Genomic DNA, 13,770 nt, shown 5'->3' with positions numbered 1-13,770 from the left:
AAGAGAGTCGGCTCCCTGAGACAATATCCATTTTTATATTTCTTGGAAATTTCACGGCATTCATTTCAGGGAAAATAAAAGCTGTCATTGCTGGAGAAATGATACCAATCAGGGCCTGAAAAGGCTGGAAAATTATCCTCCTGGAGACGGAACGTTGAGGGAAAAAATGCAGATTAAAAGCACAAAGAACCACTTTGCCACCGCCCTGCCCTCCCCTCCTCCCTTACGGAATCACCACATTTTACATAATTCCACCTCTCCTCAGTAGAATTAATTGGACCCAAAAAGAATGCGTGGGGCAGAGGAGGACCCTATGATGGCCGGAGGTGGAGGCAGAGAGTATCCAGAGCAGTGGTATAGAGACGGATGGATGGACAGACACAGGAGAGGCAGCATGGGGGCAGAGGAGGCCACTCAGGGCCAGGGGCCCAGGACCCAGGCTGCTGAAAAGCCCCAGGGAGGGGACAAGGTGATGGGTCCTTTGAGCCCTTGTCTTGTCGGTGTTATCAGCTGGGGCTCCATGGCAGTCTTGGACTGTCTCGCTGTTGAGGTCAGTCCTACAGGCTGGAACTGGCAGGTCTGGGAGCACTGGTGCCTTGCAGGGTCCTGTGATAGGAAATGAGAAAGCAGAGAGACTCGAGAGACAGTAGCATTGGTCCAAGAAGCCCCGAGATCCCTGTGCCTCACATGGCCAGGGCCTGAGGGTACTGTGGTGAGCCAGGCAGAAACGGACCCTGTTTCAGGGGCTGGGGGCCGTGGGAGGGAGGTCCCACATTAAAAAAGCAAGTTGTAAGGGAAGAAGGTGGTGGGTAACCCCCCCCTCCCCCCCAGCCAGTCCCCTCCCTCCACCAGTCCGCATGGCAGGGGCCTGAGGCCTACATCTGAGGACAAGGGCTGCTGGGCAGAGCAGCCTCCCTCCTTGTTCTCAGAGGGGAGGGGCTCACGCAAGACTCTCCAGTCCTTTTCTCTCTTCCTGGCCAGGGACTTCCAGAGCAGTGGGGGCAGAGGCCAGCCAAGGATTGGGGGAAGGGTGCAGTTTCAGCCCTGAGGCCCCCTTCCTGGTTGCATGGCCAACCAAAACCCCAGACGCCCTCCCGCGAGGCATGGGTAAGGTCAGGGCTAAGGGAGAAGACCAGAAAGACCACGTATTGAAGCCTGCTCAGTGCCAGGCACCTTGCCAGGAGCGTGCAGGAGCTATTTCAGCACACCCCATAGTCTTTCTGGGAGTTCTCCCCGGGCGGTCTCCAGTCCTGTGGGCTCGGCTGGGAGGATCCACGCACCTCCTGATCTCCAGCTTGAGCCCTTTTCGGGCCGGCGGGAGTGGGGGCATCAGATCAAAGGGGAACCCTTTCCTGGGAATAGCAGGCGCCCTCACTCTTCCCGGGACACAGTTGTACCTGGAATCCCCGATCCCGGAGCCTGCGCAAGACCTTCGGGAGCGTGTCCCGCAGCCGCCGTCCCCGCCCCCGAGCTGCCACCGAGCTGACAGGTAGCTGGGATGAAGGGTGGAAGAAGGAGGGGGCGCGGGGGGCGGGCGGAGGAGGGTGGAGCCGCCGGCGCGCCCCCTCCCTCGGGGCCGGCGGGCTGCGCGGCGCGCCGGCAGAGGAGGCGGCGGGCGCACGGAGAGAGCTCCCGCCCGCCCGGCTCCGCTCCGGCTCCGGCTCCGGCTCCGGCCCGGGCTCGACCCGCTCAGTTCCGGCTCGGCCCGGGCGCGCACCTGCCGGGTAAGTGGCATCCGAGTCCGCTGCCGCCGCGGCCAGCAACGCGGCCGCATCCGCCGCCGCCGCCGCCGCTGCGCCGAGCCTCCAGGCTTTGTCTGTGTCCTCGCAGCTCCGGCTCCGGCTGCGGCTGCGACTCCCGGGCTCGGCTCTCCGGCTCCGCGGACTGCGCGGCGAGGCTCCGCGCCCAGAGTATGGGGCGCTTGGGGTCAGCTCGCTCCGCGCCGGGGGTGAAACTTCACTCAAGTTTGGGTTCTGAGGAAAACCTGTTGAAGCCAGGAGTGGCCCAGGGCGGGGACGGAGGGGCGGGGGACGGAACCGGTTCCAGTTTCTTAAGGCCGTCGGGGTTTCTCTCCGATGCGGGGCCGGTTGGAGCGCACCGCTTTTGGGAAAGGGGCTGGTGGCATTATGGCCACCGAATAGAAGACGGGGCTGGGGGCGGCCCTACGGACATCCGCGAGGACAAAGTTTGGTTCTTTAGCCGCTTTCTTGAACGTCTAGTTCCAGTGCAGCTTCTGGGGCCGCGTAGACGCGCCCTTGACCGCACCTCCTTTCTTCAGTCCCCGTTTTCCCCCTCCCCCACCCGGCCTTCGCTGTAGCAGGTCGCAGACGAGAAAGGCAAAGGGAAGAGAAACAGTCCTTCACTGAGGGCCTACTGTGTGCGAGGCCCCCGTGCACGCTGCTCCCCTACTTTATATCAGGGACCTCCCAAATATGCGGCAGGCATGTGTTTGCAGTGGGAGAGGAGTTAGGTTAAAAAAAAGGACGACACTGTGCGTGTGGGAGGTGGTGGCCACTCTGAGCCTTCCCCTGACTCATTCTTGAGTAGCTGGGGGAGGCCAGGCCCCAGACCCGCTAGCGGTTGGAGACACGGGGTGGCCTCCAGCCTCTCGACCTAGGCCTGCGCCCCTCCAGTCGTGCTTGTGGGCCCCGTCGGGGGCCCAGTGCCTCTCTGAACCTGCGTCTACCCTTCCCGCAGCTGCAGCCCGTGAGCCATGCGGAGGTTCGCCGGGAGGCCGACGGTCCGCGCATCCTGTAGCTGAGATCGCCAAGGGCTGCGTGGCGGGGTCAGCGGCACCATGGAGACCCCATATTCGATGACGGCTCACTACGACGAGTTCCAGGAGGTCAAATACGTGAGCCGGTGCGGCACGGGAGGAGCGCGCGGGGCCTCGCTGCCCCCCGGCTTCCCGCTGGGCGCGGGGCGCAGCGCCACCGGGGCCCGGGCGGGGCTGCCGCGCTGGAACCGGCGCGAGGTGTGCTTGCTGTCGGGACTGGTGTTCGCCGCCGGCCTCTGCGCCATCCTGGCCGCCATGCTGGCGCTCAAGTACCTGGGTCCCGGCGCCGCGGGCGGCGGCGGCGGCGCCTGCTCCGAGGGCTGCCCGGAGCGCAAGGCCTTCGCGCGCGCCGCCCGCTTCCTGGCCGCCAACCTGGACGCCAGCATAGACCCGTGCCAGGATTTCTACTCCTTCGCGTGCGGTGGCTGGCTGCGGCGCCACGCCATCCCCGACGACAAGCTCACCTACGGTACCATCGCTGCCATCGGCGAGCAGAACGAGGAGCGACTGCGGCGCCTGCTGGCGCGGCCCGGGGGTGGGCCGGGGGGTGCGGCCCAGCGCAAGGTGCGCGCCTTCTTCCGCTCGTGCCTCGACATGCGTGAGATCGAGCGGCTCGGCCCACGGCCCATGCTCGAAGTCATCGAGGACTGCGGGGGCTGGGACCTGGGCGGTGCCGCCGAGCGCCCGGGGGCCGCCGCGCTCTGGGACCTCAACCGGCTGCTGTACAAGGCCCAAGGCGTGTACAGCGCCGCCGCGCTCTTCTCGCTCACCGTCAGCCTGGACGACAGGAATTCCTCGCGCTACGTCATCCGCGTGAGTGCGTTCCCCTCCCCGGTCACCCCAGCAGCAGCCTGGGACCGGGGGCGCCACGGCCCCGCTCGAGCGCCCCCAGCGCAAGGCGACCTATGCATAAAGGGAGGGAGGGCAAGGGGAGGGGAGCGCGCACCCGCATAGCGCGGGAGGAGGGCGCAAGTAATTTCCCTCGAGTAATTGCCGTGCTTAGCGGAGCCGCGGGAGCCGCAATTTCCCAGTCCTGTGGCAGGCTGTGAGAGCACGCAAGGAGGGGTGTGCCAGTGGGATCGGGCGGGCCAGAATGCCAGGGGCCTCGGCTCTCGGTGTGGGCTCCGAGAGTGCCCCGTACAGGTGGGGAAGGTTGAAGGCTTACAGAAGGAAGGGTGGGGGGACTGGGTCCTCCTCCGCTCCCCGAATCTCCAGGCGAGACTGATTAGGGGTGGAGGTTTCCACCAACTTCTCTGGGTGGAAGGAGGGCTAATGTGCTTTTGTGCTGCTCCTGGGGCTTGCGACAGTAGGTGTCTGCTACGTCCTCTGGGCATTTGGATGGAACTTCAGTCTGTGTGCAAGAACCTGACATGTTGCCCGCTGATCTCTGACCTCTGACCCCGTCACTCTCCCCAGATTGACCAGGATGGGCTCACTCTGCCGGAGAGGACCCTGTACTTAGCTCAGGATGAGGAGAGTGAGAAGGTGTGGGGGCATGGGGTGGGACTGCAGGGAAGGCCTGGGGCTCCAGGAGGGATGGACTAGGGCCTGACACGGACCCCCCCCTCCCCCTCCCCCCTGCAAAATGTCCCATCTTGGTGCAGATCCTGGCAGCATACCGGGTGTTCATGGAGCGCCTGCTCAGCCTGCTGGGGGCCGATGCTGTGGAGCAGAAGGCACAGGAGATCCTGCAGCTGGAGCAGCGGCTGGCCAACGTGAGCGGGGGCGGGGGAGGGCTGCCATGGGCCCACGTGAGTGGGGGGGGGGGACTGCCATGGGCCGAGGGGACGGCGCCCTTACGCAGGGCCCTGTCAACTCCAATCTCCGCCTCCAGATCACAGTGTCAGAGTATGATGACCTCCGGCGGGATGTCAGCTCCATGTACAACAAGGTGACGCTGGGGCAGTTGCAGAAGATCACCCCTCACGTGAGTGCGGCCCGCCGCGGGGCGGAGGCATTGATGCTGGGACTCCAGGGCCGTTGTTCCCCAGGGTGGGGCGAGGCCTTCCACGGCCATGGATTCCTGTGTCCTCCCGTGCGTCTCCCGGACTCCCTCCCCGTCCTCTGTGCTCCCTGCAACACCCAGCCCTACTGTCCCCCACCCTCGGCCCCACAGCTGCAGTGGAAGTGGCTGCTGGACCAGATCTTCCAGGAGGACTTCTCGGAGGATGAGGAGGTGGTGCTGTTGGCCACAGACTACATGCAGCAGGTGTCCCAGCTCATCCGCTCCACACCCCGCAGGTACAGCTGCTGATCACCACCCCCCCACCTGCCCCTCCACATCCCTCACCCGCACCCCAGATGTGTCTGCTTGGTAAGGTTTGAATTCCCGTTTCACCTCCGTCTGGTAGCCACACTGGGGAGGCATGTGAAGAGCACTGGAATAGGAGTCCAGATCCCTAGGTGCAGAGGTGGCTCTCCCACCTTCTCTCTGGGACCCTGGGCAGGGCTTGTGAGCTCCCTGAGCTGCGGTTTCCTCATCTGGGGAGAGTGAGGCCGACTGAGTCCAGACTCCAGAAAGGGAAGGTGTGGGTGCAGTTCTGCTGCCCCAGGGCCACCTTGGGGAGCGCCTCCCTGGTCTCTGCCCAGAGGCCCCCCAAGGCCAGTCCTGAGGCAGACAGTCACCCCGAGTGCCCACCCTCCTACTGCATAGCAGGTCGGCATCAGGCACTCATCTCAGGGGCCAGAGATGTGTCCTGCTTCGTGTGGGCCCTTTTCCCTGACTGGGGCTCAGGCCACTCCAGGTTCCGGCTCCATGGATCTGGAGTGACCCCCCGCTCCTGCGCGGGTGCCGGGTGTAGCCCCAGGCCGAGGGATCTGGAGTGGCGTGACACGGAGCCCTTGGGTGGCCCTTGCGTATGAGCCCGTGTGGACACCCAGCTGTTTCCCCTGGCCCTCAGGATCCTGCACAACTACCTGGTGTGGCGCGTAGTGGTGGTCCTGAGTGAGCACCTGTCACCACCGTTCCGAGAGGCGCTGCACGAGCTGGCACGGGAGATGGAGGGCAGTGACAAGCCACAGGAGCTGGCCCGTGTCTGCCTGGGCCAGGCCAACCGGCACTTTGGCATGGCGCTTGGAGCTCTCTTTGTACATGAGCACTTCTCAGCTGCCAGCAAGGCCAAGGTCAGGCTGCCCTGGGCTTGGGGGTTGGGTGTGGGTGCAGGTGCTGGGCAGGGCGTAGAGTCCTCCCATGGCCTTGCTCTGAGAACGGGGAGCCCACATATTCCCTTGCAGATAGGGGCGCTCTGAAGCTCCAGACTTCTCGCCAGGCCACCTCCCCCAGGAAGCCTACCTCATCTATCAGCCACAGGAGGGCTGGCCCCTCAGGCTCCTGCCCCCCTTTCTCTGCCATGCTCGGTAGACTGTTGCTGGGGCAGTTTGTGCTTCCAGACTGTGAGCTTTTTGTAAGGGGGGCCAGGCCTGGATCCCCACCTCCAAGGTCCCGCTTGGCGCTCAGGACCAAGCCTTAGGCCTGGGAAGTGGTACTGAATCAGTGGTATCCCTCGTGCCAGGTGCTGGGGGCCCAGAGTTAAGGCCTCCTGGGTTGACCCTTGATCCCTGACCCCTGGCCCTATAGGTGCAGCAGCTTGTGGAAGACATCAAGTACATCTTGGGCCGGCGCCTGGAGGAGTTGGACTGGATGGATGCTGAGACCAAGGCAGCTGCTCGGGCCAAGGTGACGTGGACCCTTTCCCATCTGTAGATTCCACGAACACTTATGGAGTGCCTACTGCATGCCAGGCTGGAGTGAGACAAGAGGCAGAGATGCCCCTTGTGGAGCTGGCATCACTGGTCTGGTCTCGCCTGTCCTTGAGCCCTGCCTCTAGACTACAGCCTCTCCCTTGGGGGGTGGGGGGCTGTCTCCCGAGGCCCTGGCTGCCCTCTCGCCTGCAGCTCCAGTACATGATGGTGATGGTAGGCTACCCCGACTTCCTGCTCAAACCCGAGGCTGTGGACAAGGAATACGAGGTGGGTCTGCCTCTGGCCCCACCCTGCCTAACCAGCTGGGCTTCTCCCGGCCTGTGGCCAAGACCCCCAGGGAGGCCCGCCACGACCGAAGAGAAGGAACCATGACCCTCGGCTGATGGCCCCTGGGGGGACGTGGGGCCCGCCCAGCGCTGGTCTGGCCATGCCCGTCGCCTGCCACTGAGCGCTGCCCATCCCCTGTGCAGTTTGAGGTCCACGAGAAGACCTACTTCAAGAACATCTTGAACAGCATCCGCTTCAGCATCCAGCTCTCAGTCAGGAAGATCCGGCAGGAGGTGGACAAATCCACGTGGGTGCCTGGCCCAGAGCGGGGCGAGTCAGGGAGGGAGGTTCCATGGGGAGAGGCTCCTTAGCCAAGGCCAGGAGGCTGGGAGCGGGTGGGTGGGGGTGGGGGGGCAAACCGCCTCAAAATCATGCTGGTGCAGAGGTCATGGGGCCGGGGCGGGTGGTGGTGGGGGCCGTGAGGGTGGAGGCTCAGCCTGGAGGAGGCGCGGGGCGTGGCCACAGGCTGGGTCACTAGGGTAGCTTTTAAGGAGGAGGGGGCTGGGAGGTGGGGGGGGGGAGCGTGGGTCTCCCTAGCTGACCCCCACCTCCCTCCACAGGTGGCTGCTCCCACCACAGGCCCTCAATGCCTACTATCTACCCAACAAGAACCAGATGGGTAAGGGGGCCTGCCCCGCGAGGGGCGGGGCCTGGAGGCGGGGCCAGTCTCCTGCTGACTACGCCCTCTCTGTAGTGTTCCCGGCAGGTATTCTGCAGCCCACGCTCTATGACCCTGACTTTCCACAGTGAGTACCCAACCCAGCATGAGCCAAGAGCCAGCTCTGCAGCCCTGTCTGCTGGGTGCATGAAAGCTGCCGGGACTGTCCCGATCCGGGCTGGGCCCAGGGGTCATGACAGTGGCAGATCCTGGGTCCCCATAGTCTTACCTCATCCTTGGTTATTTAGAAAAATGTGTAGGTTTTCTTTCTTTCTTTCTTTCTTTTAAATGTCCTGAGTTCCCCCTTACCTGGTTTGAGGCTTCTTTAGGGGTTTCAAAAGTGGCTTAGTGATGAGGAAACAGGCCAAATCCAAGGTGGGGTGCCTCAGTTTCCCTCATGTCTTCCTCCAACCTGGTCTCTTCCCCTGTCCCAGCTCTGTTAGAGGTTATTTCCTACAGAGCAGCTGCAAAGGTATCGTTGGCACCTTTTACATGTTGTATGAGGACTCTAAGGCACGAGTGCCCCAAGACCGTGGGGACACCACTGTGGCCTCCCTAGGCCACCTCTGGCTTGACCGGGGCCTTCCAGGGCCCGGGCAGCAGCGTGGAGCTCTCGGAGGGCGGGTGAGGCTGGGGCCTGACGCTGCTGCCGTGGGCCCAGGTCTTTGAACTACGGGGGCATCGGCACCATCATTGGACATGAGCTGACCCACGGCTATGACGACTGGGGTGAGGCCCGAGGGTGGCCAGAAGGGGTGTCGGGGGAAGGGAAAGGCAGACAGCGGGGGGGCAAGGCGATGCTGGGTGGATTGAGACCCCACAGCCCCTCTGTCCCCATTGGCCGGTGGGTGGGTGGGAGAGGGGGCTTCGGGCATGAGAGTCCGTCTCCACCACTCTGCCTACTGCCCACAGGGGGCCAGTATGATCGCTCAGGCAACCTGCTGCACTGGTGGACGGAGGCCTCCTACAGCCGCTTCTTGCGCAAGGCGGAGTGCATCGTGCACCTGTATGACAATTTCACCGTCTACAACCAGCGCGTAAGATGCCCTTGCTGCCCCTCAGGCCCGGCTGGGCGTGGACGAGGAGCATGCGTGCCCACGTGTTCACACATGTGCCCAGGGCCCAGCTCACATGCCCAGGGTGTGCATGCGCACTCACGTGGGTGCGTGGAGGAGTTCACGCAGACTCATATGGGGCACGAAGGGGTCGGGGCCGCATCTAAATCCTCTGGGAAAGGGAAGGGGAGTGTGGGCGGGGGCCCAGGGTGGCAAGGCCTGAGGAAGGCCAGTGGGTGGCAGACAGACCCCGGCCCCTTCCCTTCTCGGCAGGTGAATGGGAAGCACACACTTGGTGAGAACATCGCGGACATGGGCGGCCTCAAGCTGGCCTATTATGTGAGCTGCTCCCGCCTGGCCCTTCGTTCCTGTGGGGGGAAGGATGGGGGCTGATGAGGACTCCATGAGGGACGTGGGCACCCCAGCCTCCCCATCACATGGTGCTTTGGCCTGGGGGAGCGGGGCCTGTGACTGGCACAGGGTCCCCTGGAAAAGGAGGGACTCCCAGGCTGCTTTGGGGAGAGCAAGGAGGACTGCCTGGGGTTAGCCTTCCCGGGAGGGAGCACAGCTCAGGCAAGGCAGAAGGCAGGGAGCCTGGGGCTCGGCATGGTGGGTGGTGTGCAGAACAGGGGCCGGTGAGGGGCTGACTGGGTGGAGGGTGAGTCAGGTCACCGCACCGGGGGCACCGCAGCTCCACACTGTCACCCCCAGGCCTATCAGAAGTGGGTGCGGGAGCACGGCCCGGAGCACCCGCTGCACCGGCTCAAGTACACGCACAACCAGCTCTTCTTCATTGCCTTTGCCCAGGTGGGCCAGGTGGGGGCCAGGTGGGGGGTGGGCAGGGGTGGGGACATAGCTCTCGGCCTGCCTCTCATCAGCCACCCTCAGAGGCAATGGTCCCATGGGTTCTGAGGAGGGCTCAAGGCCTAGTGTGCTGGGGTGGGGGGAGGTTTGCCAGGCTTGCTCAATGGACTCCTTGGCTTCAATTTCCCCTCTCTTACCCTCCCCTCCCCGCCATGGGGCCCAGAACTGGTGCATCAAGCGGCGGTCACAGTCCATCTACCTGCAGGTGCTGACCGACAAGCACGCACCTGAGCACTACAGGTGGGCCTGCCTGCCTGGGCCTCATCCCCTTGTGTCTGGGGTGGGAGCAGGTGGGGATGGGGAGGGGCAGCTGGGGGGTAGTGGCCGTTGGAACCCACACCTGCTGGGTCTCTCCTCCTGCCTGCCCCAGGGTGCTGGGCAGCGTGTCCCAGTTCGAGGAGTTTGGCCGGGCCTTCCATTGCCCCAAGGACTCACCCATGAACCCTGCCCACAAGTGCTCTGTGTGGTGAGCCTGGCCATCGGCCCGCACGCCCTCGCCACCCGCCCTGCACGAATTGCCTCCCTGCCAGCTGCCGGGGCAGGCATGGACCCGGCACTGGTCTGCTCTGGGCGCCACCCACCTTAAGGCCTCCAGGACCTGGCCTTCTTGCTATCCCTCACTTCCGGAGGGGCCCGGAGCAGGGATGGGGCTGGGCTCCAGGAGGCCGTGGGGGTGAGATGCTGGGGTCCCCAGTCTTGGCTCTAAGGAGCCAGACCCCCTGGCCAGGGTGGATTGTGCAGGCCCCACCTTCAATCTGTTCTTGCTGCTAAGTCTGGTCAATAAACTGCTGTACCGTTGTCTTGGTTTCTTCAGGGGCCTCTGGAGCAGGTTGGGCTGAAGGGGTCCCTTTGTGGGGAAGCTCAGGCCCTCAGCACCGCGGGGACCCTAGGGAAGACCTTCTCGTCCCTTCTTGTCCCCCCTCCCTGGCTCTTCTGTCTTTCCCACCAACCACCTGCTCCTCCCTCCCCCAGAGTCCCGCCTAGGCTCCTGTCCAGCTCCAGACCAGGCTCGTGGGGGCCAGAACACCAAGCCCGCTGGTCTGTGCTCCAGCGTGACACTGGGACTCACTTCCCCTCAAAGTGTAGATATCACAGGCCAGGCCTTGGGCTCAGTGTGTCCAAGAGAGGGGAGCTATGAGACACGCTTACAGGGAGGTCGGGGCCACTCTGTACAACACTGAGTCGTGCTCTCCGGTCTGGAGTGGACGCTCCAGGGATGAGAGAAAGAGAAGAGCTGTCAGGGGCTGGCCTGTGACGGGCCGTGAGGCTCTAGGCCCCGCCCATGGCGGGAGGGGGAGGAGGCGGGCTGCCCCATCACGCACAGGATGGTGGGGTGCGGGGAGAATGTCACATGGGGCAGCCCCACTGGGGGATCCAGGTGTCTGCAGTGAGTGGGGGACCATGGGCCTCCCGCCTTTCCTCCTCTGTCTGTTTCTCTCACTTTGGGACAGCCTAGAGGGGGCGCCCCTCCCTGGCTGTGCCCCGGTGGCTCTTTAGTTCCCCACCTCCACCCAAGACCAAGCCTTCCTGTCTCCCATCCAGCTCAGGGGAGGTCTGGGGTGGACAGAGCCTAGGGGGTGAGACCTCCCCATTCTGTCTGTGCCCTGCTGAGGGAGCCAGAGGGACTTGGGCGTGGGGGGGGCAGGGGGCAGGGCGGGGATGGTGGGCCCCCGGGGGAAGACGAGTTTCCTGGCCTGGAGGCTGGTCCAGCGGGAAGCCTGTGGGACTTGGCTGCTGGCCGGGGGCCTCAAACCCAGTGTGCATTCCAGCCAGGGCGCGCCCACCCTGCGGGCGGGACCGTGGGCCGCCAGGCTGTGAAGCTCCTTGCTGGGCTACCTGCGGAGAAGTCGCTGCTACCTGGGGCTTCGGGGCTTCACAGCCCTTCAGGGAGAACTGAGGGACGTCATCAGGTCAGAGGGAGCTCGAGCCACGGGCACCCCAAGGACAGAGTCCTGGTGCTTGGACGGGGCCCATAACTCCAGACACAGCCACGAAACCCAGGGCCACGGTGTGGGCCAGCCTGGCACAAACGTGACACTGTGTGTCACCCGCTGCTTCCCAAACTGCTTTTCCAGACGCACCCCAAGAGCATCCTCACTGCAGCCCACTGAGGTGCCAGGGTGACAGGGACAGGGAAACCGAGGGGAGCCACGGGCCCTGCCTGAGGTCACGCCGCACACGTTAGCTGATGGGCGCCACTCAGCCGCCGCGTCCTCTTGAGCTCTGGGCGTCCGTCCTATACTCGGTGCCAGCTGTCTGAGCGTCCTGTTAGGGAACCACACACGTGGTGCAGACGCTGGCCAATCGTGGTCTGCCGGCCCCTGTGCCAGCGGCTCCACTGAGGAGGCCGGCAAGGTCAGCACAGCTGCCCACCCAGCCTCAGTTTCCCCGTCTTAAGTGAAGGCCGTGATTGCAGAGAAGGCCCCTTGGGCAGCCATGGGACAGGTTGTGGTAGGGCTGGCCCCAGCCGTCCCCCGGGGGGTGAGGGCGTCCTCTGAGCACCGCTCGCTGGGATGACGGAAAGCAGTCTTCAGCCAAGCAGTTAATAGCAGGGAAAGAGCTTCCAGGCGTCCACCTCGCGCCCGTGTGCAGAGCGCCTCGTGGTTCCTGGTGCGGCTCTGGTTCTGCCGTCCGTGGCATTGAGACCTTGAGCCCAGGGGTCACTGCTGGGTGACCTTGGCAAGTGACTCACCCTCTCTGGGTCCCGGGGCCATCACCGGCAGCCCCGGGAGGGTGTGTGTGCCAGGGGCCGGACTGCCTGCGATGGACTGATGTGAGCCGCCCTGCCCCTCCTCCCCCCCAAACCAAGGCCTGCACGGCTGCTGCCCCAGCAGGCTCGGCCCGACTCCGAGACCTCAGGTTAAGGATGCCAGGAGCACCCTCCGTCTGGGGCTCCCTGGGTGCCAGCTCGGTACAGATCCGGGGAGGACTGGGAGCCAGCTGGAGAGGTGTGCCCGAGCCTCCCTGCCTAGGGTCTCAGAGAGAACGGGGGGGTCGGCAGCCCCGGGATTTCTGTGGCACCCAGGAGGGGGCACAGGGTGCCTGGTGCCACTGACCAGCCATAAGCCCCGGGCCTTTCTAAACAGCTCAGTGGGACCAGATTCAAGTTTCTGCCATTCCTGTGGCTCCTTCTGTGCCGACTCCAGATGCCCGGTGCTCTGGGGGCCCTGGGGCCCCCGCTTGTGAAGTACCCTAGGTGTGATATATTTTTATTTATTTGTAAATGTTTGTTTATTTTGAGAGAGAGAGAGACCATGAGAAAGAGAGCGAGAGACCATGAGAGAGAGAGAGAGCATGAGAGAGAGACCGTGAGAGAGAGAGCACGAGTGGGGGAGGAGCAGAGAGAGAAAAAGACAGAGAATCCCAAACAGGCCCCATGCTGCCAGCGCACAGCCCGACGTGGGGCTTGATCCCACAAACTGCCAGACCGTGTCCTGAGCCGACACCGAGAGTCGGACACTTAACCGACTGAGCCACCTCGGCGCTGCTGGATGCAATATTTAAAAAAAAATTGTAATGTTTTATTTATTTTTGGGAGACAGAGTGCAAGCTGGGGAGGGGCACAGAGAGGGAGACACAGAATCTGAAGCAGCCTCCGGGTTCCGAGCTGTCAGCACAGAGCCCGACTCAGGGGCCGAACTCACGAACCGCGAGATCATGACCTGAGCCGAAGTCGGGCGCCCAACCGACTGAGCCACCCCGACGCCCCTAGATGCAATATTTTTAAATGGCTTGAGCTCCTATGCCAAAAATGTTTGGAAAGCCCAGGGTCTTCCATATGCAAATAGCTCTGGGGGTATGTTCTCAGGGGGATTAGGCCTCTCCTCATGCCTCCTTTCCCACCCCGACGCCCCCCTATGCCGGGCTGCCCCCTATCCCTTCCTTCCCCAGGGACCTCCCACATGAAACTGGGTAGAGTCACAGACTTTACTGAAGGTTTGGGGGGGGGGGGCAGAAGGGCCCTCTCTGTGCCTCCTCTCCTTTCTCCCCTTCTGGATGTCTCCGCCCTCCCTCCAAAGTGACCTGAGAAACCTACTTCCTCTTGATTGATTAAAAAGAGCATTTTCCCCTTCCCTCTGCTGGCTCCAGGCTGGCCTAGAGGCCCAGCACAGTCTGTAGCCCTGTGACTGTCCCCTCCGGCCACCCAGCAGCGGGACGGGGTGGTGGGGGGAGGGCAGGGCACACCAGTCCCACTGCCCTACCCCCGCCTCCATCCTGCAGTTTCTGCGCGAGCCTGGAAGACCCGAATTTGGACGGCACATCACTGAGCCAAGTCTGTCCGGATCTGAGCAGAGGGTCTCCTGTGCAGCCTTCACCCGGTCACTGGCATTGCCCGCAAAGCTGCCAGGGATGGGGACTGCCAGATCCCAAGCCCCCTTCCCTTTGGG

The 13,770-nt window shown here is 63.7% G+C and overlaps 1 protein-coding gene across 3 annotated transcripts; it reads left to right on the top strand.

The window, feature by feature from the left end:
- Positions 1–1,010: 1,010 nt before the first annotated feature.
- On the top strand, positions 1,011–10,174 carry ECEL1 (endothelin converting enzyme like 1). Of its 3 annotated transcripts, none has more exons than XM_027047753.2 (18): positions 1,011–1,489; positions 2,698–3,589; positions 4,193–4,261; positions 4,381–4,491; positions 4,611–4,703; positions 4,893–5,017; positions 5,677–5,899; positions 6,354–6,452; positions 6,671–6,745; positions 6,949–7,052; positions 7,366–7,424; positions 7,500–7,551; positions 8,125–8,192; positions 8,376–8,500; positions 8,792–8,857; positions 9,230–9,325; positions 9,546–9,622; positions 9,753–10,174. In XM_027047753.2, exons 2-18 carry the CDS (start codon positions 2,798–2,800, stop codon positions 9,850–9,852), a joined length of 2,334 nt encoding a protein of 777 aa, XP_026903554.1. In that variant the 5' UTR covers positions 1,011–1,489; positions 2,698–2,797; the 3' UTR covers positions 9,853–10,174. The 3 variants fall into 3 exon arrangements, with proteins under 3 accessions (XP_026903554.1, XP_026903556.1, XP_026903549.1); XM_027047755.2 differs by lacking the exon at positions 1,011–1,489 and adding an exon at positions 1,567–1,724 and having other exon boundaries at positions 9,210–9,325; XM_027047748.2 differs by lacking the exon at positions 1,011–1,489 and adding an exon at positions 1,568–1,724.
- Positions 10,175–13,770: the final 3,596 nt, after the last annotated feature.

The sequence above is a fragment of the Acinonyx jubatus genome, chromosome C1 (genome assembly GCF_027475565.1).
Source record: "Acinonyx jubatus isolate Ajub_Pintada_27869175 chromosome C1, VMU_Ajub_asm_v1.0, whole genome shotgun sequence".
NCBI classification, from domain to species: Eukaryota; Metazoa; Chordata; class Mammalia; order Carnivora; family Felidae; genus Acinonyx; species Acinonyx jubatus.
This window is presented reverse-complemented; position numbering and strand designations above follow the sequence as displayed.

Coding starts and splice junctions, on each gene's coding strand:
- ECEL1 (XM_027047753.2), top strand. CDS start 2,798: ATGGAGACCCCATATTCGATGACGGCTCACTACGACGAGTTCCAGGAG. Junction 6,746..6,948: donor CTGTGGACAAGGAATACGAG/GTGGGTCTGCCT, acceptor TCCCCTGTGCAG/TTTGAGGTCCACGAGAAGAC. Junction 8,193..8,375: donor CCACGGCTATGACGACTGGG/GTGAGGCCCGAG, acceptor TACTGCCCACAG/GGGGCCAGTATGATCGCTCA.